General features: G+C 41.2%; 1 protein-coding gene across 1 annotated transcript in view; it reads right to left on the bottom strand.

Annotated features, from left to right (window-relative positions):
• The window catches only part of nectin1b (nectin cell adhesion molecule 1b), a 76567-nt gene that overhangs the window by 11585 nt on the left and 37856 nt on the right, over positions 1 to 27126 (bottom strand). Inside the window, exons 2-5 of the mRNA XM_072391985.1 lie at positions 13275 to 13646; positions 11602 to 11901; positions 10942 to 11059; positions 5386 to 5537 (exon numbers count right to left, since the gene is read on the bottom strand). Of these exons, the coding sequence (XP_072248086.1) occupies positions 5386 to 5537; positions 10942 to 11059; positions 11602 to 11901; positions 13275 to 13646 (942 nt within the window). The remainder of the gene's footprint in view (positions 1 to 5385; positions 5538 to 10941; positions 11060 to 11601; positions 11902 to 13274; positions 13647 to 27126) is intronic.

The following is a 27126-nucleotide window of genomic DNA, read 5'->3' as shown; positions in this document are numbered from 1 at the left end:
CAGCTTGCCTCAGAGCTTATTTCTGGAATCCACTTTCACTACTCTACTAAATTCCAAAAATCAGACTCACTGAAGCATCTCCCTCAGTCACGTGGATGTTTATTTATTTACAGTTCCACCGCACTGTCTGCGTTTTATTCTTCTCGATTTCACCACGTGACTCAGATTTTCCCTCCACCTCATCTCTCTTAACTTGATTTTCTCACACGGGAGCCAACTATTGCTTGTTCAGGCAAGCCCGAACAGATGTTGGCACGGTAGCCTGTGCTTACAGAAAGATCTATCCTCATGTTTTCTTGCTAAATTGAAGAGAATGCTCTTACTCGATCTAGTTTAACCTGAGTGGTAAAGCCCTGTAGCAAAGCTGACTGCACCTCTGCTTACTAAAGCAACTCGGCGCTGCAGCTCTGACAAAGGAAGATGAAAGTTGGGGCTGCTGAGCCATAAGGGGAATCTCCAAAGAGTTCACACATTAGCTGACCCCTAGCTGATCTGATATCATTCTTCACAGTTGATCCCGCAAATATGGCAGGAATAATGCATCGCCTTGAACTCAGTCTGGCCCCCATCTTGCAAAGATGAGTGCTGTTGTGTGAAAGAATCAAGGTTAAAGTGAGTAAACAGATATGCTCTTTGTTGCTTCACTGGAAGAAATTTTCCCACATTTCACTGTACTGTATACTGCCAAGAATAAAACCACATATATCCTTTCTCAGGGGTGATAATGACATAATTGTAAGGCCATCCTGACAAAATGGCCATTTATCATGTCTTATTATGTGCTGGAAAGAAATTTAAGATGGCGGCATTGATTTGTTTCAAACACACAAACAGGGGGTGATGGTGGATAGCTGATTATCCTAATGAAAGACTGATTTAGCTCTCTTAAGTTGGGGAGGATCTTTGAGGTCTAACCGCTTTATTTAAACCTCTTCCTGTGGTTTTCTCTGTCACAGGACTGATGGGCTGAGTGGCATTCCTATTAGACACTCAAAAGCTGCTAAGAATGATTTGTCAAAAATTAACTTTCATTGTAAGGTTGTTTAATTGTCTTTACTTTTTAACATGGCCTCTGATGCCCGCTAGTAATTAGCTGATTAATCAGATCTGACGACTTGTCAACTTTCTCTCAGGAGAATTCTGAACTGCATGTAAATGAGAAAGGTCTCTGCTAAAAAGAGGTCCATTACATGAAGCGCATCGCTCTTACTATAGATCCTCTCCTCTTTTTCCCCTCAGACTTCCTCCTCCTCCTCTTTTCCTTGGAGCGAGGATTGATTAAAACTGGAGAGCGATTCATTAGATTCTGACAAGTGACACCGTATCTGTAGAACACGTGTCCTTGGAAAAAGCTGTTTTCATCCATGTGATATACCACAGTCGGTGCCATCTAAGCAGCAAACACTGTCCCCAAACTAATTGAAACAAGGTGCTCGGTGGCCCCACTATCTGCCGCCGTGACAGTTATGCAGCTCCCACAAATCTGTCCATAAAAACTGAGGAGATTGATTAAAATACGCTTTCCTTAAGTGCTCCATCAGTGTTGCATCCCAGGGTGAGAAAATAGCTTTTCTCTGATACAAACAACTTATCAAAGACATTTTATCTTCCTGACACAGGAGGCAGGGCTGTCTCCCCGACAGATGTTCAGCATATTACCGTGTCAATCTGAAAATTACCATCAAAATGAAAACAAAAAGCACCACTGCTAAAGTCGGGCATTATGCAGCTAGCAGTAGTGCGTTTGGATAAATCCAGATTTCGATAGTGGGAAAAGTTTGCATAACTGATAGCTTGGGTATCACTTTTTTGCTCTGATAAAAGTTTACAAAGTAAAAAGTTAATAACTATAGCTCTTATAACACAGAACTCTCCTGAGAGCATCTGAATCCAAAGACCTTAAAAATTGAGCCTTTTAACAAATAAAATAAATAAATAAAATGTTATTATTCATAAATAATAAATTTAATTATTATTTCATGTTTGACTGGCTGAGGCGAGTCACCTTGGTCAACGTCCTCTGCAGAGTAGCATTACTGAAACCCAATGCTGCAGCCATGAACGGCAGCCATCAGCCTGGCCTGTCTTCAGCTACTGGGAGGCAAAAAGATGCTCTCCGAAGTTAATGAAGCATCACCATAACTTGTTAAACCTCCATTATGCACAACCAATGTCAAGACTGCACAGAGCACTTTAGAAATACAGTAGGAAATGTAATGCTCACCCAGAGGTTCAACCCAAACTGTCTTTTATTAGTGTAAAACTAACAGAGGCAAACTTTACCTCTAAAAGAGGCAAATGCTAAGCTGATTGGCACTCACATAAATGCCTGTGAAGCCAAATGCTGAAGAGTGAACATTAAGATGGGGGTTGGCTAACATCCCACCCTATCAGCAAAGAGCACATAAGCACAGGGATGATACCGCTGAGACATATCACAGTTGAACCTGCTTGAAAAACAAAGGCAGAACTGCTGTGTCCCTGTAAGCTGCACGAGAAGCACCAAACTGCATTAATGTGTCATATCAACTACAGCCCTTTATAAGCTGCTGTGCATTTAGATGGAGCACTGTTGGAGCTGAGGCCCTGAGCTGCGTTTTAGGGGGAGAGGTTGGCTGCTCTCCCTTTAACTTGTCACTGTTACTATGGGAACTAGCAAAATGCTTTTAAGATTTGTATAGTACCCTTTGGGAATGTATACTTAGAGACATTTTTGCCATGTAACAGAACAGAACAACACTTGAAACTTGTTTTCTTATTACTATAGTAATCATGCTCATTTGCATGCTGATGATTTTATTTTGAGGCGTCTTCTTAAATAGGTTAATATTTTTTATGTGTTTTTCTCACACTGCTGCAACACCTTGTTTCACCCTGTCATTGCAAGAATAAGTAAGAATGATGCAAATATGTTTTAAGTTGGTCAGGGCTGGTTAATGGTTTTCAACTTTTTAAGTAGTCATTTAACTATACGAAACCCATCGTCTTGATATTTTGAATGTAAACTATTTTGATTTTACCGGCAGCTCAAGAAGGTGATAATGCATGAACCTGTTTTCAAATCACCATGAAAAGAACAGCATAAGAGTGCTTTACTACAGTCGAGCTACAGTAGAACCTCTCTGACACTGGTGCTCGAAAAAGGGAAAGTTAAAGCTAAAGACAACAGCTGTCCAAAACTGTGTGTGGAACAAAAGAAAATAAGGTCCATTATATTCCTCTTTCAGGAAAACCTAGCATGCCATAAGACTACCACATCTATGTGCTGTCATTTTTTCAGCAATGCATGACACATTTTGTGCAATATCAAGTATAATATACAAAAGAATCTGATAGCAAGACAAACAAGGCTGTGAAATGTGAAAGGCTGTCTACTGTGCTTTGGTTTGTGTGTCTATGTGTGTGTGTGTGAGTCACGAGAGGATGAGCAGTGGGTGTTGGGTGGAGCTATTAATCATAAAATTATCAAATAATTCCTGATGATTTTGAATTGTATTTTCATTTGAAATGCACATCCCTAATGTTGATGTCATCAGGTCCAGGAAGAAAAGCGTGAAACACAAATGAGTAGTTTCAGGCAGCTCAGGGCATTCAGTATGATACATGACACTAAGAGAGGGAAAAAAAAGTTGAATTAGTCAAACTAAAAACAGAATAACTCAATTTTAAATCCCATACTTGTCTGTAGGGACAAGGGGAGTAGTTCAAAGGGCTAGTCGAGCTTAACTTTAGGTCAGCTTAGTGCGTGTAAATGTAGCGACCATCTCCAGCAGGAGCGAATATCTCCCTTTAATGTGGACTTTGAACCTCTGTGAATGAAAATCATAATAAATATGGCTTCTTTGATGCATGTGATGTGTAATAAGTGAGTGAATTTATTATGGTAAACCTGTGGATTTAGAGTCAGAAAAACAACCTACTGCTGGGAACAAGCAGTGTTTCTCACAGATTTAAGATCGTTTGATCTGCTGCTGAACAATCTACAAATCTTTAAACAGCCACAAATGTAAAAAAAAAAAAAAGCAGAGAATTCTTGCATTTCAGTCTCAGACGAACTGAAAGTGAACGCACTCGAGTCATACACCCACGCAGTGTTCACCTTACTCACAATAAAATTATATAGACAAATGGGGAGAATAAACAGGAGGACTACAGGGACAATAGCATTGTGGTTTGTTAATTTAAGCTATCAATGAGAAAGCAGGAATAGAAAATTACTTTGGTGCCTCTGTTTTGTCAAAACAAAAGGGGTACAGTGCTTTATGCCAAACAGGCCATCTCTTTGGGGCACACTTACTCAATACAAGTTGGTTCACAGGGATTTCCTGATGGAATATTACTTCTTCACTTTACTGTTCGTCAGTATTGTAAAAGCTATTTTGAGATTGATGTTATCACACAACTAACTTGCCTACTTTGGATGTGCAACTTTTCACAATGACATCACGTCTTATAAGGCCGTTTTGTCTTAGCTGTGCCCTTAATACAACAGAGTAACACACTGAACAGGAGACAGAAACAAATGGTAGTGAGAAGAACAGCGGTTTGCTTCACAATAGTCACAGCATTTCCAGAGACACATGACTCAACATGCAAAGCGATGCAAGTTAGAACACCTCAGAATCCCAGAAACCAAGCAGCCAATAAAAGGGATAGAGTGTTTTTCCAGTTTGACTAGACTGTGACAGTCTCCAAAACACATCCAGCTGCTACCAATCACAAGAAGATCCTCTCATTTGTAGAATGTACAGTCAGATTTGGTTTATATTATAGTAGGGGCTTTGATTGCAAAGTATGGTCTACTATGGAGAAGAACCAAGAGGAACCACAGTGTATGTGTGCCAACAATTATGTGGAAGGAGAGGAAACTGAATCCGTTTTGTTCAGCATTTTGTGTTTCCCAGAAGACAGAATAGGAATAGAGAGAAGAAGCACAGAGCTCAACTGTACAAGAGGCACGGGCTGTTTGGGGAAATGTGAGCATGATGCAAGCATACTATGATCAATACAGTACCCTCACCTCAAACCCCCAATTTCCATGATGTTATTTTAGGCACCGATAATAGACCTACGTTATATCGCTCCCACACATGCGCTCGGAAGTGTAACAGGGTGGGAGGAGGCGGGTGCTCTTACAGTGTGTGTGAAGCTCTGATACACAAACAGAGAGGATTTTTTTTTCTTCATCTAACCTGCCACACATGCAGGGTGCCGCAGAGCCAAGGCAAGTGGGATCCACATTGAAAACACACAATCACCCTGTCTCTGCATGTGCGCTGATATGCGGGCCAGAAGCTCCATGACGAAAACCCTTAGAAGGCTACTGTATTGATGAAGCCATGCCAGAGTTAGAAAAAGCGGAAATGACAGCCATAATCAACCTACCTGTGATGTTGACGTCCACGATGCCGGTGCGAGTCCCGATGCCGTTGGTGGCGTCACAAACGTACGTTCCAGCCAGGTCATAGGTCACAGGCCCCTTGAAGAACAGGGTGTTGTTCTTGACCTCCGCATTACTGGGTAGGGAGCCATTCAAGCTGCGGTAAGAAAGGCAGGAAATAATGCAGATTAAAATGACAGAATTACTCCAGACAACAGAAGAAGAAAAAGAAAAAACCTTCAAGATGCCGCAAAGCATTTCAAAGCCGATAAAAGAAATACAGTTTCTCATGCTAAACAAACCTAAATGTGCATGTGGAGGGAGGATAAATACCAGAAATATTTGACAGCGCTATTCTTCAGCCATCATCCATCAAGTCCAAACAGAATTATGAGGACAGGGATTCCCAACAGGTCAGAACAGGTAAGCTATAGCTCATCCTTGAGGACAGGCTGTTTCGGCATGTGGAATACAAAACAGACAGGCTGCAGTGGTCGGGGGGGGTTCCTTCCTCAACTACAGCACAGCTACCACGGCTGAGCTCAAAACTCAAGGGAGCTGTCAGGAGAGACAGCTGATCAAGCGATAAATGCAGAATCTACCAATTGCTAGGCTGTGGTTAAGAACTGCAGCCCCTTTCTCCAGCCAGAGTTGTTTGTCTTTACGGTTCACTATCTCTGTCGCGTTCAGACTCGCTTGTGTCCTTTGATCAGGTCAGCCCACTTCGAGGTCACAGACCATAACGCAGCAGCCCTCTTCTCTATTATCTGGACCTCTTTTATGGACCCCCTTTAGGCTGGAAAAGGTTTCAGCTTTCGTGACAATTAGCCATTTCCTGTTGTCTTCCCCTCGATCAGCTTCACCAGTTGCTCTGAATGGACTCGGTTTAGGCAGAGTTACAGAACACAATTGTGAAGATGGTTGATAGCTCTCCAGCCTGACTGTGGCAACAATAAGGAAGCAGCAAAGATTTCCCTGTCTCACTTCTGGGTCAGGGAGATTTTGAGAGGAATGAGAGCTGTGTGAGAACAATAAAAACAATGCGGTGCTCCAGTGATTAAGATGAGAAAAAAAACAAGCTGACAAAATTAGGTCTCATGCTAACAATGGTCAAAAATCAGACCTTGATGTTTACTAAGCAGGCTTTAAACAAGTCTGATGTACTGAATTTAACATATTACACCTCTTAACAGATCTGTGGTCATCTCTATGTAAGAAAATGTTTACATCAACATTTCTCATCAACAACATATGAGAACACGGCTCAAAAACAAAAGTAATAGAAAAAGCTGAGCTCGTGTTGCTTTTACATTAGCCACATTAGCGAAGCAATCGCAATGAAGCTGCAAATAACCTTTAATACAGTATCTCCCAATTCAATAATCAGTTACCTAGTGAGCTTCTATCAAATGCTGAGTTCTGCAAAGCCCGATTGATTTGCTGCAGAAATGAAAGGCTGGCAAACTGCGATTCACCACTGATTCTCAGGCGATGTCTGAATTTGAGTGAGACATGCACGTGTGTGTGTGCACGAGAGGAGCCTGAGGGGCAGTGAAATGAAAGACCAACAAACAGCTTGAGAGTGTTACAGATTCTTTGATGACTGGCTGGGCTCCTCGTGTGAGTCCATGTATGTGATGTTTATGTACAGTTTTGGGTGTGTGGAGGGTGCATCGGTATGACTTGGTGGTTTCAGTCTAAACAGCAGAGTCTTATTGAGGCTAAAAGCTGAATGCAGAACGGGCTTTTTATAATTAGGGGCCTGAAACAAAATACCTGTAATTCTGGAAAATTATGGGATATTGATATGAAAAAAAAATCTTTCAAATCAGACCAAAACTGAGCGCCATGAGTGGTAACAGCAAAACAGCTTCTGTGTGTTGTAAAAAGTCAGAGAAGTAAAAGCATTGGAGTCTGCATTTGGCAGGCTCAGATTATTATCACGAGTGTCGGACACCATTATGGTAAAAGATCTTTACTGAAGCCTCACTGAGGGAAAAGTCTTGGGCTGAATTAATGCAGGAAGACAACAGTCGGCAGACAAGATACTGCAGACGCAGCCACCCCAGGACGAGAGGATGTTACAGAGTTTGAAAACTAAAAGTGGTTTGAACAAATTTAAAAGGCCTTCACAGGCTGCATTTGATTGATTTGGAACATTTTGAAATTGTGGCTAGCTTTGTTGGAAATGGTTGTGACCACTCCAGTCAGAACACTGTTCCTTGTCTTTCTCACAGTGAACATTTAGACTACTGCTGCTACAACAGTAGAAATCTTAAAATATAAAAAATATAATCTTTTTACCAAGAAAAATGCATTTCCAGGAACAGAAAAACCTTTTATATATATATTTTTTTTAATATATATATTTTTTTAATATATTTTTGTTTTTTTGTATCATTCCCAATGCACACTAACCAGTGTTTGTTCTGAATGACAATAAAGTGGCTATTCTAGTCTTCTATTCTATTCTTTGTGTACTACAACTAAAATAGTTAATGAATGTCAGTAAATGCCACATCTAAACGATAAAAATCAGCTAAACAGTCTGTACTATTTGTAGCGTCTTCTACATTGGCAGTTATCACTAAACTAACTGTTCTAATTAGCATTTCTGGGATGTCTCCTTTTTGTAAATTTCATTGCCCAAAGCACAAATAACATTGGCACTTAAATGGATGACACAACTGAGAGCAGAATAGCAGAAAAGGTGACAAAAAACACCCATCTCTGTGTGCACCCTTTCCACCATATTGTCACGTTCTACGCTTTGGATTTCAGCTCTGAGAGGTTACCGGGCACCTCTGAGGTTCACTCATGTGCACACTGCTGTCCTTCTGTAACAATCCACCTTCCATATGATTTCAAGTCACCTCAGCAGAGATCTTTTCCTTAATGTTGCCAGACACTTATAATAAAACTGAAGGATGATTAGCAGTCAAGACATTTTTACACACAGGTGATGGTGTTGTGGCCAAACATGGAAACAACTGTAAAGATTAATATCATTTTACATCCTTGATCAAGAGGAAAATAGGGCCCAAGTTAACACACAAAGAGTTCACATATATCATAATGAAAAGAAATCCTGTTAATGACAGCCACGAGAATAATAATCAGAAGAGAAAAAAACATTCATATAAACAAGCGATTAAGAATGCTCTCCAGACTTCAGACTAATGATGATTTTTTAATCAAACCCCTATTTTGTTGGTCTGATAGCTTTATTCAACTGTAATGTTTAGTGTGCAGTTTTGTTCTTGGTAACGTTTTCATTTCCTCGCTGCTTTAATAAAAGAGGAGCCATCAGCCTTCATGGCCTCCATGAGAGCAGGACTGGCTATACTTTTAAAACAAACCATGACTTAAATATCATTTAAAAGACCATTTAGTGATCTAACAGGCCAGTTTCATCCGCAGCTACTGGTGACTGAAGAAATTAACCAACAGTTGTCTTATTGTGGTCTTTAATCAACATGACTAATGGAATCACATTGTCACAATGGAGATAAGCAAGCTGGCTAATTACAGCATAGTTTGAAGTAATCAAGCTGTGAAATGCAGTATATTAAAAAATGCAGATTTTCATTTATAGAATCCCATCTATTTGAGAAGCTGAAAATGCATTTTGGAGGGTAAAGAGGCTATGTATCTGGAAACTAGCTATTCAATGAAAGAGAAAAGGAAAATATGAAGTCTGAAATCTTATCAGTAATTCAGTTGTAAAGTGGTATTAAACAACTCAATCCTTCCTTCTCTCACTTAGCATTCTTGTGCCAACTCAGAAACTACAGCAGGCACTTAAGACAGACTCAAGAAATGAGCACAGCGAGTCAAGGATACCCCCAAAAAAATAAGCACTCTGAAAATAAAGAGCTCAAATTGCACATATCCCGTTTTAAGCGAGCCTTTGTTGCAGTTTCAGTGAAGTTGTCCATTAACCCATTTTGAAACACAGCTCTGGCTCTGAGAAAAGAAAAAAACTCAAAGATGCTCATATGCTTTCCTCAAGGACGATTTATATTATGTCAGAAAGAGTCAAAGAAAAGAAAAAACATGTAGTGTTTGCAGATGGTGAAAAAATAAATGCATATATTTGCATATAGTTTAGCTATGGCAGCCTTAGGCAAAAGCACACAAATCACCTGAAAACCAATAGGCTCAGGGATGCAACTGATTGGAAATAACTGGGATCTGTATAAAAGCCATTAATATCCATCGGAATTGGCTACACCTCTCGTGCCAATGTTTGTGATGCAATCCTGCCAGGCAGTTCCGGATCATTCCATCACAGCCTTGTGCTGACCTCCACAGTGGAGCCCAGGGGAAACTTCACAACAGATTTGGCATCTCATTCTCAGGGCAGCAATGGCCGTCTTCTCCTATCTGTCAAGCACAGTGCCCTCGTCTTTCAGGATCACATCTCTTATCCTCCTCCTCTTCTCCTCCAATATCTGCTTACTTCAGATAAATAAATAACCCCAAACAGGTCAAATCTTCTCTATCTTGTCTTCTTATTCTGCTGCTGTGTGTACATCAGTGTCCCTGCTCCGAAAGATATATTAATCCTTAAGATGGAAAAAAGGGAGGGGGGAATCCTCCCTGTTTCATTAAAATCCCACAGTGGTCCTTGGAGTGGATACCATGAGGGCACAATCATCTATTAATCCTCTTCCACTCAAGTCCAGTGACATCATTTTCCACCTTGCTATCTGAGCAACTACAGAACAAACTGCCACATTTCTCTCTCAATTTGATATGATAATGCTTGAATTCAAACAGCCACAATAATTTTCATGTTTGTTTAAATTTTCCATCTGATATCTATGAGCAGTGAAGATCAGGATGAGTAAAAATGACAGCAAACCAGTCTGCATTCTGAATTCCTTGCACATCTCAGTGCTTACAGTTGCTATTTTCCCATGCTAAACGGTCATGCAACTCCTCTTAGCGGTTATTCAGAAATTCCCCGTGTTCGTATCTCTACTTCCTTTTGCATTTGCAGTGATCATCTCTGAGCCAAACAACCTGATGTCAGCCCAGCGGTATGCTGGTTTAATCTAGCTCTCTCCTCTGTGTGTCAGGGGTATATACCAGTGCCTCTGTGCCCAACAGAGCACTAACAGTACCACTTCCAAACCACTGTACCTGCATGCCGGTCCTAAGAGTTCAAAGCAAAAAGCAAACACAAAGCAAAGTGAGCTCTGTTTGAATTTATCTCACAGTATCTGTGACCATCAGGCAGATAGGGGTGTGTGTTGCTGTTGTAATAGGCCCATTGTTCTCTGCCTCACTCTTATCTTCATCACACATTTTATAAACAAATAGTGTCATTTCTTTAGAGGATGAAGGAAGTTGGTTAGTTTCTAACCTTGATGATGACTTTCTTGTAAAAAAAGAAAAATATATATATATATATATATATATATATTGGAAAAGCCCGGAATGATTTCTAGGGGTTTAGAAACTCCTTTTTCCCCTAGAATTCTGAAGTGAGAGAAACAGCACGTAGCCAGGCTGTGTTCTGAAACTTAAAGGGTTTTGCTTGGGTTTAGACTCACAGTTTCCACTGGTAGATCGTGACAGGGGGGTTAGCATCAGCTCTGCAGTTCAGCTGAACATTCTGACGGTTCAGGTACCAGTTTCCATCAAACCCCTCAATCTTCACCTCGGGTTCATCTGAAAGAAAAGCACATTGATGTCAGTTCACTCCTCCACAACCCGACCAGAAAATCTGTATTTTATCATTAAACTTGGAGTTTTGGAGAACAGCAATGCTCAAAAATACCCATTGATACATATTTTTCAACACTTACATAGTTCCAATTGTAAAAGTTTGATCTAATATGTCATAAAACCCAATTTGTTTCAGGCAATAATTAATTCATCCTGCCAGTCATCAGACCAGATGTACATGAGGTCTTAATCCAATAATTAAACTGTAATCTGAGGAACCTTTCCCTAAAAGCGGCACGGGATACTCACAGCTAACCTCAGACAGTGCTGTGAAGATGAATCAAAGCATGAAATATTCCAAGAATAAAAGTGGAAAACTTCTGCATACTGTGCATACTGCTGCATGATTTTTCTCTGAAACAAGTTTGAATTCGGTTGTATTTGTCTTGAATAATTAATCATTTTATAGCTTTAAAAATACCAGCTTGTTCACTGTAAACAACAAACACTTTTCTTTTCACGCTCAGAAAAACCCATTTTCTTACACTGCACATTGAGCACCACGCTGTCTGTGATCTTCTCAGTCCGGTACGTCACGATGCATGTGAGCCTCTGTTTGTGGGTCTCGCGGCTCGGTACCACCACGTAGTTGCTCCGTATGGTCACCGTCCCATTTTGGTTGCGGATCTCCTGGGAGGTGGCTTCACCTTTCAACCTCGTCTCCCATTTGATCGCACTCGGGGGCTTCCCATTGGCTGACACACAAGTGGCGACAGTCATCTTGCGCTTTTGAGCCCTGGCCACAATTGTCGGGGTTGTCAAAGTCATCCGTGTCATTGGCCGAGCTGTGGAATAAAAAAAAGAGAGAAAAAAAGGATAAATCACAAGACCACAATGTAAAAATCCCACTGAAAAAGAGGAATGTCTAATTAATCCACAATCAACGATCTAAAGTAAATTAAACTAAGGGGCAGAGATGAACACAGTGTTCGCTCAAATCAGACAAAGTTCTGCCTCTTTCCTTCCTCAAAGCCAAAGCAGTTGTCAAAGCTCTTAGATGTAGAACCCACTTGCCTTACCAAATGCGCAGTCATCCAATTTGAATCCTTTGTGAGTTGCCAATTAGCAATCTACTTTTGGTACATCAAAAGGCAGGCTTGAGCTTGAGCGAATGCAAAACTGAAAGAGAGCAATGAAGAGGCCTCTTTGAACACCGCCGCTTGGTTATCTGCTCTCAGGTTCCTGACATTCACTGAGTCGCTGCTGCCTAAAAAGTCCGAATGGCTCAGTGACATAAAGCTCAGGCAATGGGAATATTTCAAGCCAAGTGCTTTTTCCTTTATGGTGACTTAATGGAAAACATACCAGCTTTTAATTACTAATTAGCTCTCTAATCAAAGTCAGCCCACAACCTTTTCAAAGCTGCCTCTTTCCAAGATAAACTACATCTCAAGCAGTCTTTTTTTTTTTTTTACTGCAAAATGAGACTGTTAGAGCCAAATTACACAATCTGAGGTGGCCCTATTGATTTCTGTCTCACTTTCCATTTTTATTGACTGTCATCTGTGGCAGTTTCCTGTTTTATAATCTGGTTCTGGTGTTAACACGCCAATCATCACATCAGCCAAAGTGATTTTTACAACACGTGCTGTTTGTTTCACGGAGGAATGAGGGCCTTGGGGAATAAACCGTGCTGTAGGTGTTGGGGATTCTGTTTAATTGCAGGAGCTTTTTACTGTAAACAACATAGTAACGTTGAGGGCAAACAGAGAAAAATCACCTGGTGTGAGGCACTCTGAAGGAATTCAGTTTACCTCACAACAGCGCCTGTGGCAAAGTAACGTTGAAGAGGAGAGCTGCAAAAGTTGTTTCTTTTTGCTCTTTATTTAACTGTAAGATTAACCCTGTGCTATCGGATTTAGGAGAAATGTTTCGGCAGGCTTATCGTGGCCAAATATTTTTGGAACGGGGTCTAGCTGGAAATGAGTCTTTGATAAGGCCTTGGAAAATAAGAAAACAGAACAAACTAAATCAGAAGATAGCAATAAATTATTAGATAAATAAATAACAGCAGTTATGATCACTAAGATTTAGATCTGTACAAGAAAGCTTTGTTTTTTTTCTGAATTATTGCAGATTTAGCCACATTTACACATTGGACAAAGTAGGAATCAGTGATGGTTCCTGTGACATTTCACCCCTGCTGTACAGTCCTTACCAAACACAGTGAGGTTGACCATGTTCTCCCTGTTGCCTGCTGGAAACGTGGTATACTCGCAGATGTAGGCCGCTTCATCGGACAACTGCAGGTTGGAGAACACAATGGTGGTGTCCTCCAGCAAGGGCATACGTTGACGAACTGCTGCCTGCTTGAAGCTGACCCGCTCCTTAAAGGGCTGCAGGACCGACACACCCAGGGCAGGGTTGGCTATGGCCACATTCTGTTTGGTGCCGTTGAGCAGCTTCTGCCAGGTGACCTGAGAGATCTTGACCGGTGGGTTGCTGTTGCTGAAAATGCATTTAAGCTCCACTTGTGAACCCACAAAGCCAGACTTAATGGAGTCCATCTGAACAGTCTGCCCATTGCCAGCTAGACACAGAGAAGGATGAAAAAAATTAATTACGATTAACAAGTGTCCAAGGCCAAGCACGGCACTACAGTCAATAGCAAGTACATGCACGGAAAGTCAAGGAGTCAATTCAGCCTTGTAGGTAGTACATTCACGCAGTCATACTCATGGATTTAACCGCACACACTCCTATGCCTCAGATATGTCTACTCCACATACATCACTGTAAAAAGTTAAAGCATGGTGGTGGTTGTGTGCAAATGCTGGGGACGTGTTAGCAGCATAATGAGAACTTCCATACAGCCCCTTCATTGTCCTGGAAGGTCCCGTTTCTGATGAGATGGGAGGGTCGAGAAAGAACCAATGCATCACTAATGAACAAATACAAGGGCAGAGAGCTGGAGCCGAGTCTGCTGTGTTCCCCTCCACCTACCCAGCAACACACTGGGTAGCCCATTGTAATTTTAATTACTTTCTGCTCACAAATACTTCAATGACTGCCTCGAGCTCCTATTAAAGAAACAATGTGGCGTCCCGCGTAAGCACTCAAAACAATGAGAACACACACATTAGCTACGTTAAAAACCTAGCAATTATGCACCACTTGCTCACCATCTATGCCTGTGAGGAGTGTTTTGGTTGGAAAAAAAAGGATCAGTTAGTGAGGTAGGATCATTAACCTCATCTGTGGTTCAGTCATTCATGCATTTTAATTGATGGCTGTATATTGACATCAGGTCTGTAGCAATATTTAGTCACCTAGATTCTTCTTGTGTGAGTTGTTGAGTTATCACCTGAAGAGATGTTTGCGTTCTCTCGAACACAATGGACCACGTGGCACTTAGCTGGAGGTTATCAAAGTGCCAAACATAACAAAAATATTGGTGGTCAGTTAACTACTGAAATCATTTAGTAAATAAATGAAACCATAAAATAATTCCGTGGTTTCTGATTCTAAAAGGTAAGGACCTGCTTTTCTAAACAGCAGAATCAGACATAATAACCTATTTAAATATGCTCTCAATAAACAGATCAATTAATCAATTAAAATCATATTTTGCTTCTTTTTTTATTCTCAGACTTCATTCTCTAGTCCTGTCACTAGTCTTTAATTCAGCCTTGAGTTCAGGAAAAACAACTACATCTGTTGTTTTCATCTGATCTGGGGTTTGCAGCCTGAATAGGGCCTCTACATCTCTTTGTCTTCAACACATCTTTGTTATTTTAGGCGCTGATTTATACCCCTTTCCAGGTGAACTGTGATGATGTCCCATTTCCTCATCCGACAACCCCTGGCTGAGCTTGCATTTACAACCAGCTACAGCTATAATTATCTCCTATGGATAGACAAGGACCCACAGGAAGAAGGACTAAAATTCCTCCGTTAATCACACCGGGCTCATAAAGCCACCAGTGAATCCAGTCATAAACAGAGAGAAAATACGTTGTGGCCTCAAGTGAAAAGCTGGAGCCTAAACACAAAAACCATGAACAGAGCTGCTCTTTAACACTGAGCAACTGCACCGCAGTGATAGATGATCGCTGACCTCAGAAATAACGTTTCCACGGGGGGCTTTAAAATGTGTGAGAATACATGAGAGATCAGTTTCTGTAAACATCCACTGAATACAGTGTCTGATGTAGTTGATCTCAACTGCACATGCCTCTGAAACAGGGCGTTCTGTGCATGCAGTGGCAATCTGTCTCAAGCAGCAGAGGTGGTTATTATGTTGGAGATTTTTCTTGTAAAAACTGTCAGTTGTCAGCCAAAGGACATCAGGACACAATACATGCACACAGAGAGGAAATGTTGCAGATTCTGGGTGGAAGACCATTAAGAGTAACAATGATTTTTTTTTCCATCGTTCATAGCGGGTGCGCAACCCTCATACTGAATTGTTTATACTGGAAAGCAGTGCATTATGAGAGAAAGGCTATTTCAATCTATTGTTATATGCTTTCACTCTAATACTGCCTTTGTTGCCTACTTCAAATCATATAAAAACAAAGTGACAACCTTTTGAAGTTACTGAGTACACATCATCTTTCATTTCCGTCTGAACAGATCAGAAAGGGTCCCTCTATAGAGATTTAAACTTGGGGGATTGGAAGATGACAGATTGATTTACTAATACAGTTTGACAGAGAGGGCTGCCAACCTTGTCATCTGTACCTTGAGAACCACCTGTGTCCTCATACACCCCAGGGCAATGCTTTACTCTATTTTATCACAGCTTAGATTACCAGTTGTGGCAACTATAGTATGATATTCTTTGAAACAGCAAACACAATTTACTGTGTGACAACACTAGTTAAAGTTTAATCTTAAGCTGGAGTGAGTTGGGGGAGCTGTGGATGCAGGCGGAATGTAAAAACTTATCAATTTGTACCTGGCCAAACAATAACGATAGGGGCCGGCTCTGTGAAAAGCTGCAGCCCCTCCCTCCCTTTTTCTGCCCTTTCTTCTTTGAGTCTGATGCTCCCACCTCACTGAACTAAGTAAACAGCAGCTCGCACAAATGGAAACCAGGGGAACAGGCATAATTACACAGCCACAGAGCCCCAGTCTCCTCTGTGAAGGACCAGGGACGCCCATTGGGACCCCCTCCACTCGAGGCCTGTAGGAGTCTTTGGCTGAGCGCACAGTAGAGCTGTAATTATAGACGACATGACCAAGTTGCAAAGCCATAGAAGAGCAGAGTCACATAAACGCAAGAGGCAGTAATACGGTATATTTTGGAGGTGAGGGGGGGGGGGGGGGTTATAAGAGTCAGTGGTGCAGAAAGAGAGGTGGAACACAGAGAAGGAAAGATAGGCAAAGTAGAGGAGATTCAAAAGTGGCGAGAGGGAAAGAGGGACAAAGAGGAAGGAGGAGCTTTAGGGAGATTTGTAGGTGTGCTCGGCGTTTGATGCTGGCTGGCATTATCATTTGTGCTGCTGCTGCTTTGTTCTCACACTGACAAGAGGGCAACAGGGGGAGGGGGGGCAGTCATGCTCTAATACACCTGAGGCAAGACACTGCCTAAAGAGTTGCCAGTGAGAGAGAGGAGCCCTATTTCCGGAAGGAAAAGCAACAGGACAGACAAACAAAGCAGAAAGAATGTGAAACCTGGCAGAATATGAAAAAGAGAAGCTTGATTCACACCAGGTGAGCTGACTTGGATCAGAGAGGGACATAAGGGGCACTATTAAAACAGCTGCTCTACCGTCTGGCCCTGCACTGATAGCGAGAGACTCCAAAGGCCTCGACACTGAGCTGTGCACGGAACGTTTAACTGTAATAAGGTCTGGTCTGTGAGGCAGCAAGGAGAAGCATGTGCTTTGTGTTGTTTGCATATGGCACATTGGACATAACAGTGTTCAGCCTTCCTGTGGTGTGTGGACAATATCCAGGTAAATGCAGAACTGCAGGACAGCTTTCACTGGAAAGAGTTCCGATAACAAAAGCACGAAGGTTGTAGGTACTTACATCGGTCACATTCAGAGATGTTACAAGCCAGCGGGAAAAGAAAATTTAAATGAAAAACAACAACATCGATCCTTTCTGTAACAAATCAAAATGAAAGAGGAATCACATTAACATTTAATATTTGCCTTTTGTGTCTGCAGCTATGAATAAAGGTTGCTGAAACAAGTACACAACATTGATCTGACACTGCTGTAAAACAACAGCATAAAACTAAATTTAAAACCAGGGCGCCGTATGCCGAATTCCAGGAAGCCTCCTTTAGATAAACAACTGCTGTTTGGCAACTTGTCTCACAATTCATGTGTGACAAAATTGCCAACGATAATTATTGGCTCTTTTGACAATGTTCAAGGAAATCCATTTGTGCCTGAGTCAGATTGAGAATGATTCACCTCAAACTGCAGCAAAGTGAATAAGGCAAAGATTAAATAGAACTGCATTCATATTTTAGAGGATGCGCTCATTAATGTCTTCTATTTAAAGCTGCACCACGCAGCTTGGCACAGTGTCAGTCCCAAATGGCATCAAGATGTCGGTGTTTGAAGTTTGGAGACTTCAATACCTCCAGAATGTGTAACGTGATGTCATTAAACTGCATTCTTCTAGGACCTTAATGTCTTTTCTCAGTTGCTTATGAGGGTGGAGATAAGGTGGAGTTCCACTTTTCAGTGGATGGAGTGCGCAATTACCAATTACAGAAAGCAGGGAGGATTTTGTGCTCCTGTCCAAGTTACAGCGCAGGGCCTTGACAGTGCTCGCACCACAGTTCAAAGCCTGAGCCAAACTTTGAACCAGTTCTTTCTGTTTCAACTGTCAAAGCTCTGGCTCCAGCAGCAAATAACTGGTGCTACACTGATACCAAGTCTTTGCTCGGCCAAAGCAAATAAATGCTTACGTCAGGGCTGGGGGTGGGGTTATGGAGACCAACCAGATCGGCTGAAACGTCGTGACCACCATGTTTAAAAAATCCAGAGCCAGTGTCACATTTAATCTGCTTTAAATTTAGGCAAATAGGTCAAATCTGAGTACAGTGTCACATGCGATGGCTCCTCCACAGTATATTTTGGTAACAACTTGCCAAGTGCAGCTTTAAAGCTTGTCTGATGAAGACACATCATCTCATCATCACCTTCTCCTATGCTATGCTTTGGTTACTGCACTGTTACTTAAGTGGGATGCTGATAGATAAAACATGGCTTGAGCCACTCGGGATAATGACTGTTTAATGTAGTCCCAGTTCCCACGGCGATGGCACAGGCCTCTATTCTCCCCTATTCATGACCACACATGGGGTGCTGAGGGGGAGTCCAAATCCACCGTCTAATACACACACACACACAAACCTCCCATTAGCTGCTTGTTTATTCCCCTGGTGGAACATTTTTACTCTTTTTTTGTTTGTTTGAGTAATTTACAGCTCATCCAGTGGCATTAAGCTTATGTTATATAATAACTAGAAGGGATATTTAAATGGTTTACACAATAAATTGTGGTATTACTCTTAGGGATAACTGGAAGTTATCTCATTGTGATTGAAGCTTTTTTACACTCAGAAATGGCACTTCATTCGGCAGGAGGCATATTCAACATTTAATGTTGCTTTCTGTTGACTGCAGCCCTCCACCTTATTTAGATGGAGCAGTTTGTGTCAGAGAATTTGTTTTAATTTACACTCAGTCACTATCAGATGATGCTTGAGCCAGGTCTCTTGGGTAAACAACAGTGTACCTGCCAAAGCAGGTCTCTCTTTACCCTTTGTCTCTCAAAGCAAACATTCAATTGCAGAGGCAAGCGAAACCTCACTGGAACAGATGGTTAGTAGACCTGTTCCTAATTTTCCTCTATCTGGTTCAAATTTGAAATGCTATTCTGTACAACACACTCGTTCATTGACGACAATGTAACATCTGCTGCGCCGTAAATGTTAATGATTATCGGGAATATTTATTATGTTAGGCAACTTCCCTATCTGGGATGGCTCCATGGATTTTGACTGCCGGCAACGGCTGTTTGTTTGAGTGGTGGAGAGAAGCATAAAGACCAAGATCATGGAACAGTAGTCGTATGTTTTCCCATCAGGGCTGTAAAATTACAGCTTTCAGGTTGGCAGCGCGTAGCAGAAGCCACTAAGCTATGCGCACGATTCTCACCTAATGTTGTTGTCTTTGTTGTTTCTGAGGCCACACGAGGTTCACAGCGCAAGCCCACACATACACTCCCCTCAAGAAGCTTTTAGGCATTTTAGATGTCAAAGGGATGCATTGAGCTGCCTGCAAGAGAGCTTCTGGTTTTAGTTCAGCGAGATAATGATTCCTCCTTGAAGGAAACCACTCCTCGTTTTCAAAGAACCAAATCTAGCCAACAATGTGCAGTACATTATGCCTTTTTTATCTTTTTGAATTTAATATATACAGTGCCTGGATCTCCAGTAATTATTGCATTTAATGTAGTCTAATAGGAAATATGCGAGAAGCAATCTGGGATTTTAGTTGTCTTTGAATGTGGCAATGACAAATAAAGCTAGGCCAAAAATAGGGAGGGAGGGAGAGAAAGATAACACATATCAAGTAGAAACACAGCATCAGTGAGCTCTGACCCTCCTCCCTTGCCCTGCAGCTTAACTAAACAAGGCCACCGTAGTTTCGGTTCGACAACACAAAATAAACAAAGCTGACGTTGGCTGACCAAATGGTGAGATGACATCACCCCTGACACCCGAGAGCAAGAAGCTGTCGGTAAACAAAAGTGCGGGTGCAAGTGAAAGAGCCGCCCACCTGGTAAATGACTGACTGTAAGTGTTCTGTGTGTGTGACTGAAACCAGGAAGAGAAGCAGCTGCTACGAGTGTCACTGTGGTATCGGGATTAAAATGCTGATGTGGTGTGAGAGCAATAACAGCAAGATAATAGTGTACTTTAAACGAAAGATCTCGAGCCAAAAACACAAGGGAGCACTTCCACCAACGAGACAATTAGTCAGCAAAGCATCTTAATCCATAGAATGGGTTAAGCATGCACATTGATGTGAGCTAGTTATTTTTTAATAATGCAAAAGCTTCACTGGGCTTTCAAACAAAGGCCCTGCTGGATGTCTTAATAAGAGAGAGCAGATCAATAAATAAAAGAGGGCCATAGGCACTCATCAAAGTGAGGCATTATGGCCTCAGACAGGTTGAAGTCTGGCAGTGGCAGGTGTAGGCTTCCAGCGTGAAAGGGTTAACAGGTAAGGTTACGTAAATGTGATGTAGAGGATTTTGGGGGAGTTAAGGAGGAGAGTTAGCAGTGAGAGTGACACACACAGGGTCAGCTGTGGTGAGCAGATTACAGCACTCAGGATATTAAAGTGGAGGAGAGACGATGCTGCAGGCAACAAACCTCCTGTGGAAATTTCAGTATTAGCACAGGGTGACAAAGAGGCTATGTCCAAATACGCTTTTGACACGGGCAACATAAGTGTATAACAACAGCGCTGCTGCAGGAGCATGAGTCTCCTTATACCTTCAGATTAGGGTACTCTGCGGTTTAGACTGAAGTTAAGTGCATCAGAAATTAATTCAGATTTATATCACATTGACATTTCAGAATTTATTAGTACCTTTAAGCAGAATTTGTTAACTTTAGGAAGAATGTGGACTGTGTTACTTATGCAGTCCCTCTCTGCTGTACTTCAGCTTTGCCCCTCCCTGCTAAGCAACTGTTGCAGCAGCAATAACTGACATTAATTCTGACTTGTTTTCACAGAGGTATGATAGGTATTAGGCATTCTGCAAATTTTTTCACAGATATTCTTTCTGATGTTTCACTGTCAGGCCATCTCCTGACATTAGATTGTATAATCATTTGTTGAATCCTTAATCACCACTGGTTGTGACAGTTATTGGTTTGATTGCATTAGACCGTATTAATGCTGTCTTTCAAAGTATGAACCACAAACATCGACGCCGAATTGGTGCTGGACAAACGAAGCACAGGGGATTATCCATTAAAATGGTTTTGGAGGGAATGCCTATTTATTGACAGCCGCAGCATTGTCTGAGCCAGAACCACAGCAGTACCCTATACCTCTGCTAAGCACTCTGCAAATGCAGCATGAAATGCATATAAAGTCCTGCCAAAAAGTGCTGAGAAGGAGTCTGGCCCTGGACAACCATGCATGACAAATCCCTCTCTCACACCATCTGTTCTATTGTCCACAAGTAAAGATAAGTCTTGCATAGAGTACAAACACTGAATATTTCCACATGATTATGCCAAGCACTTGTGTTGGATACATTATAAAACATTTAGATTTAAAAAAGAAAATTAAACAATTTATCAGCTTATACTGAATGATCAATTATGGGCTGTGTGTAGGAATGGGAATGGGCACACGATGTGGAAATCTTCTGCATGCTCTGGGAAAACTGCACTGAATAGGTATAAATCCATACACTCCATGCAAGGTGACCTTTAGAAATACTAAGTGAGAGCACAGAGACTATCGTTTTCTGTGTCTGACCCCTGTCGACCTTTAGTGGTGGAGTTTATTTCTACCTTTTTTGACAAAGGCCCGCTGACATGTCACAACCATGCAGGATGGAGGAGGCCTTTCGGGGATAAATAGGTCCGGTATAAGTATAGCAAGAAGCACTGTTGTATGACCAGTGGTATATTAAACCATAAAAAGAGACCAAGCAAATCAATATTTGATTATAGGCACTTATGATTTTTTTTCCCAGACAGTTCAGCTCTCTGAACTGTAGTGACCTCCATAGATTTCTTTAAATAAGCTAATGCTGTGCATATTATACATTTTTAAGAATGTGTAAGAAAAGAAAGAAGAGACAAATGTTATCAAAGTGCATCCATAAGTGTGGTTGGGACATAAACAGGACAGCAGGGGCAGTGTTCACACAGCTCTGCTTACTGGAAAGAGCTATTTTTCCCCAGCATTGCTGGCGCAGGCCATTTATATAGCAGATCCATTAACATACAGGAGAGGGAATTCACACTCCAGCTGGAGTGGGCAGTGGGCTGAAGCCCCAGTCTGCTATCAATTAACAAGCACACTTAGTATGTGTCTGAGTCATGATCACCATGAGACACAGAAAATGCTGTGCATTGGCCCAAACGAAATTTCACAAAGGCTGGTCTTTCAGACCTTGTGTCATGTCTGAATGTCTTAAAATCATCTCGCCACTAGCATCTCTCTAATACTGTAAAAAGAAGTCAACTCTGTGCCAGTGTACAGAGAATTGAGTAAAAAAAAAACACGAATATGAATTTTGCCCTGCAGTCACATCGTTTAGGCATGGATTAGTGTCCTGATTTCCCCACTGGAGGACAGAATGTGCACAGTAATTTAAGCTGATAAAGTTAGATATGCTACACTTACTTTCTCCTTGAACATGTTATCTTATCTTGTTATGTAAATTATTTTTCACATTGGTAATACATGTACATTGTCATAAGCGTTCCTTGCTAGTCTAACTGTGACATTTGCTGCATGGTGGGAAGAAGGTCTCATGCATATTTTTCAGGATCATTGTGCTCTGAAGTCTCTGTAACCTTAATACTTAACAGGCTTCTTGTAAAGACTGACACAAAAACAGCTGAAGTTACAGTACAGGCATTAATAGTAAGTATGAAATGTAAATACAAAAACAACACTGAAGCAGAGATGGCTTCATGGGAACACCGGAGTTTCTGCATAAAATGCTGGATTCTGGCCTTTGTCAGTCCCCCTTTTCATGTGTGTTTTGATCATAAACCTCCATGAAATCCAGCGGTTCTCGGCAGAACTCCGAGACCAGGGCTGAACCATTTCCTAAACCAAGACCACAGCCCATCTTTCCAAAGTGAGTAAGGCTCCATGTTCCACATACATATAACCGTTGGAATGCTCACCACATCTCAGGACTATGGTCATATTCTGCTGCATGTGCTTTCCAGCTGTGATCGAGTATTGTCTTTCCCACCACTCGCTGAGCTCCATCATAAACAGCACGTTCTCACTGTATGTTTCCACACAGAATCTTTTACTACATCAAACTACACTTGGATATTATGAAACATCTCAGATCTTGGCTTATATATAATTTTGACAATGCATCAATTACTCTAATTGCCATTATGTTTCAAATTGACACGAAGGACAAAGCAAACAAAGCTGAGCTTTTAAAGACTTACTAATAATACCAGCCAAGGGAATTTTATAGAAAGTAATTTTTCAAGCTTCTGGTAACTCTTGTTGTTCATCTTGTGACATTGGGGATGGAAAGCTTTAAAAGAACACATGAAATAACAACATCGGTTCTTTCGATAGTAAAGCAACTGGCACAGAGACGTAAACCACAAAGCCACATCGAGGGGAAAGCAGACTGAAAGCCCAGTCGGGTGGTACGAGTTACTCCAGCCTCCACCGGTAGTTGGATGTCAAACAATGTCTTTTAATAAGGAGACCCAAGATACAGAAGCTATACAACAAACTTCCCAAGACGTGCAATGTAAGAAAGAACAGAACAGGCATGTCTATATGTGACTGAAAAGAGAAAAATGGTGAAACGACTCTCTGGGTTTCTCTTAGTTTCATCTGAAAACTTCACAATGGGTGGGCTTGTGGAAAAAAGAAAAAAAATGTCAGGAAATTAACTTTTTTCTTTGTAAGTGCAGTTGTTGCTGTTGAAACTTGAGGGGTGGGATTCAATACTTTCAGCCACAGTCAAGGACGTTAAGTGCCTCCAGACACAAATCAGCTGGATTAACAATTGTTTTCTGCACATCTTTGCATTTAAATGTATGAATGGTTACAAAACACCATAGCAACCAGGAAAAAATGAGCAAAGGTGAAGATAGCTTCCTTTGACTGGAGATATTTACGCAGTTCAGTGCAATTTCACTGTGGTCAAATTGTAACTGTGTGACTGCTGTGTGACTACTCTGCTGACAGCTTGTGCTATTAACTGCAATCAAACCACCGCCGTAATTACTCTCCGTGTTAAAAGATATTCTGTAGTTAAACCTCATAGACTTTACTTGAAATGTAAGAGAATGCACTGTGATGTGAGCTGGCAAGAATGGAACGAACTGCGACTTGCAGGGCTTTGGTGGAACAAAGAAAGAAAAGTACAGCTGACAAATGCTGATAGTGTATTACTATTGATCAGCAGCAGGGAAAGTCGAGCGGGCAGTCAAAGGGACAATCAACAACTCAATTAGGCCACATAGAAATCCTTGTCATCCAACTAATGAAGTCTTGTTCTGTATTTTGAGGTGACAAAAAAGAATGATTACAATGCTAAATTTGTCAGTAAGGGGAACCTTAATCTTTTTTCTGTCACAGAATGAAAGTCAATCAAAAGTTTTAGCACCAAAACCAAATATTTACTCCTGTGAATACCCACGCTTTGACATTAACAGCCTTTGAAATGTGCTGATAGGGTTTAGACCTCTAATGTACCTGGTTACAGGCCTCTCCCTAGTGGGAACCCAGGCAAAAAAACTACACACTGCACCTGCAGGTTTTTCCTCAGGGCTGCAGAGTATTGTTTAGAGCTCTTACCCTCGAGCTGCCCTCCCTTACTGTGTCTATACTGTTGCCTGCTCATTGTTTGACAGGATTGACAAGCTCCCTGGCAGAGCTGATTAAAAGCTTTAAGGTCAGAGAAGTGGGACAGATATCGAGCGAACACCTGTCTCTTAGCTGTGAGCCAGTCCCCTATTGGGCGTGTCCTCCACTGACACAGGATCAATGGCTTCATTAAGACCCAACCTGGACAACCACTTTTTTTTTTCTGACACTGCTGCTTTGGCTTGCAAAGAACCTTTCACCTGCCTCTTCCTCATTCTGTCTTTTGGTCACATCAAAAGGAGAATGTTTTTTTCCATGTGGATCTGCATAGCCTATGCATAAGTAAAAAAAAAAAAAAAAAACTCATCATGAACCATCTTCTTTAATTCTAGCTTTAGATGTAATTTCAATTTCATTTCCACATATTGTTAAAAATAACTTGACGAGCTGAGCTGCCCACTGAAGATTTCCCAAGGGATTAGAGATCATTAAAGAGATGTTTGAAGTTCACTTGAAGCGTCTCCAAATAAGTTAACCGATTCAGAGTTAATAGCATCTCAGCCACATGTTTTCTGTCTCACTGTAAGCAGTCTACTTTTAAACGGAGGGTCTCACAAGCAGGGACAGCTGCTTTGTGGAGTCATAATCCAGAGAAGGACATTTTAATTAATTCCTGCCTGAGTTTCATTGATAGTGAATATACGATATAAGATACCTTCTCCTGGGGATATGTTAGCAATGTCATTCCTATGGTTGGCGTTTCTCTTACAGGTTTGCAGAAGAGAAATGCTCCTCTTTTGACAATGTATCCCCCAGTACTCTGTAAGATGAAACCTAATACCACAGCTTTAGCAGTGGGATAAGCCTTCAAAGGCTGGGCGACTTTTACCAAAAGATATCTCAAACTGTGTCCCATGCACATCATTCATCGCTGCTCTCATCTCCACAACCTTTCTGTTTTCATAGGTTTCTGGATCCTCCCCCATATAGTCACCTGGCTGTTCTTTCTTGATATGACTCAATGAGCAAAGCGACACTTTTTTTTTTTTACAGTTTTTCACTTTGATACAGTTTGTAATCTTGCTGCTCTGTACTGTGAGACAACAAAATCGCTGACTGTAGAGACTTAACAGACATAACAAAGAAACCTTTTAAGTCATTGTGTGGCTACGATTATCGGAGTGAAACCAGCTCATTTCCACATCCTCTTAAAATGTCATGTCATGATTTCATTGTCATGTAAAATAAAAAGCGACCCATCTGCTTATGTACTGGGCAATGGTGAAATACACCAAATATCTTCTTACAATGTATGTCTAAGTTTTTAACGACTTTGTGTTTTCCACATTTAGATATCTAATGAAGATGTAGCACAACAGTTAAGTGCAAGAAGCAAATTCACACTCTTTCAGGGGTGGTTTTGAAGTTGGTGTGAAAGTGGCTTTGCCGGAGGAAAGGGCACGGGTGTTGGTGAGGTGTGAGGTCGCAATTCCATTTGCAGATGCTCTTTGGCCTTTTCTCTTGCCTGCACTGCATCTGGTCAAAGGAGCAGGCAAGTGCAGGTGGTGCAATGTCCTGAAGCCGCTCTGTCAAAGCGTGCACATCCTCAACAAAAGAATTTCAGCTATAGACATTATAATTTAGGTTTGGCTTAAGTTTCACAGTTAAGTGTGTATTGAACCTTGCACTGGATTCTGTGGTATCTATTACTGGCAAATGGAATTAAATGCCATATTGTGGTATTTCTAGTTCATCTTGGAAAGAGTTCGATAAACACAATTTTTGTATAGTCAATGGTTGGGATTGTACAGTCATTATACTGTAGCTTTAATTTCAAGACATTTCTATCTAAATTGTAGAAATACTTAAAGTTTAATAGGTTCATTAGCAAGAACTGTGACTTGAATATTTTAGTAAACAGCCAAAATAACAAATATTCGGTCAAAGACCAAATATTTCCTTACCAAACTGAAGAACTGGTGTTATATGGTGTCTGGACAACTCACAAAACTGCATTTGTGCAGTTAAAGTGTAGTGTTGTGAGTGACTGCCAGCATGAGATCGGACTCACCACAAACCAAGCCAGGATGCAGGCCAGAGTAAAAGGAGAGGCAGTGAGCTGTGGCAGGTGTGTCCCTTGTAGACATAATTGAGTGTTTAATCCCATTTTTAAGTTATTTATCATTTTAGAGTATGTTGTGCATTAATCTGCCATGCATATCAGAGTGGTAATTACAGGCAATATCGGTTTCAGAATGATGGATATGTTTAGGATAAGAAAAGAAAACAGAATGATTAATAACACTAATCACTTTATCATTTGGGAGGATGAACTGTTTGCAGATACACTCAGAAGCAAAAATTATGGGAGACTATTTTTCGCATCTCCGCACACAAATGAGAAAATAAGCTAACACCTAGAATTTAGCAAACCTGGACATAAGCATTTCTATATGTTTACCCTGCCAATACACTCAGTATGTT

The sequence above is a fragment of the Leuresthes tenuis genome, unplaced genomic scaffold, assembly GCF_036924035.1.
Source record: "Leuresthes tenuis unplaced genomic scaffold, fLeuTen1.0.hap1 SCAF_9, whole genome shotgun sequence".
Classification (NCBI taxonomy): domain Eukaryota; kingdom Metazoa; phylum Chordata; class Actinopteri; order Atheriniformes; family Atherinopsidae; genus Leuresthes; species Leuresthes tenuis.
The sequence above is the reverse complement of the archived record's forward strand: the minus strand, read 5'-3'. Positions and strand labels throughout refer to the sequence as shown.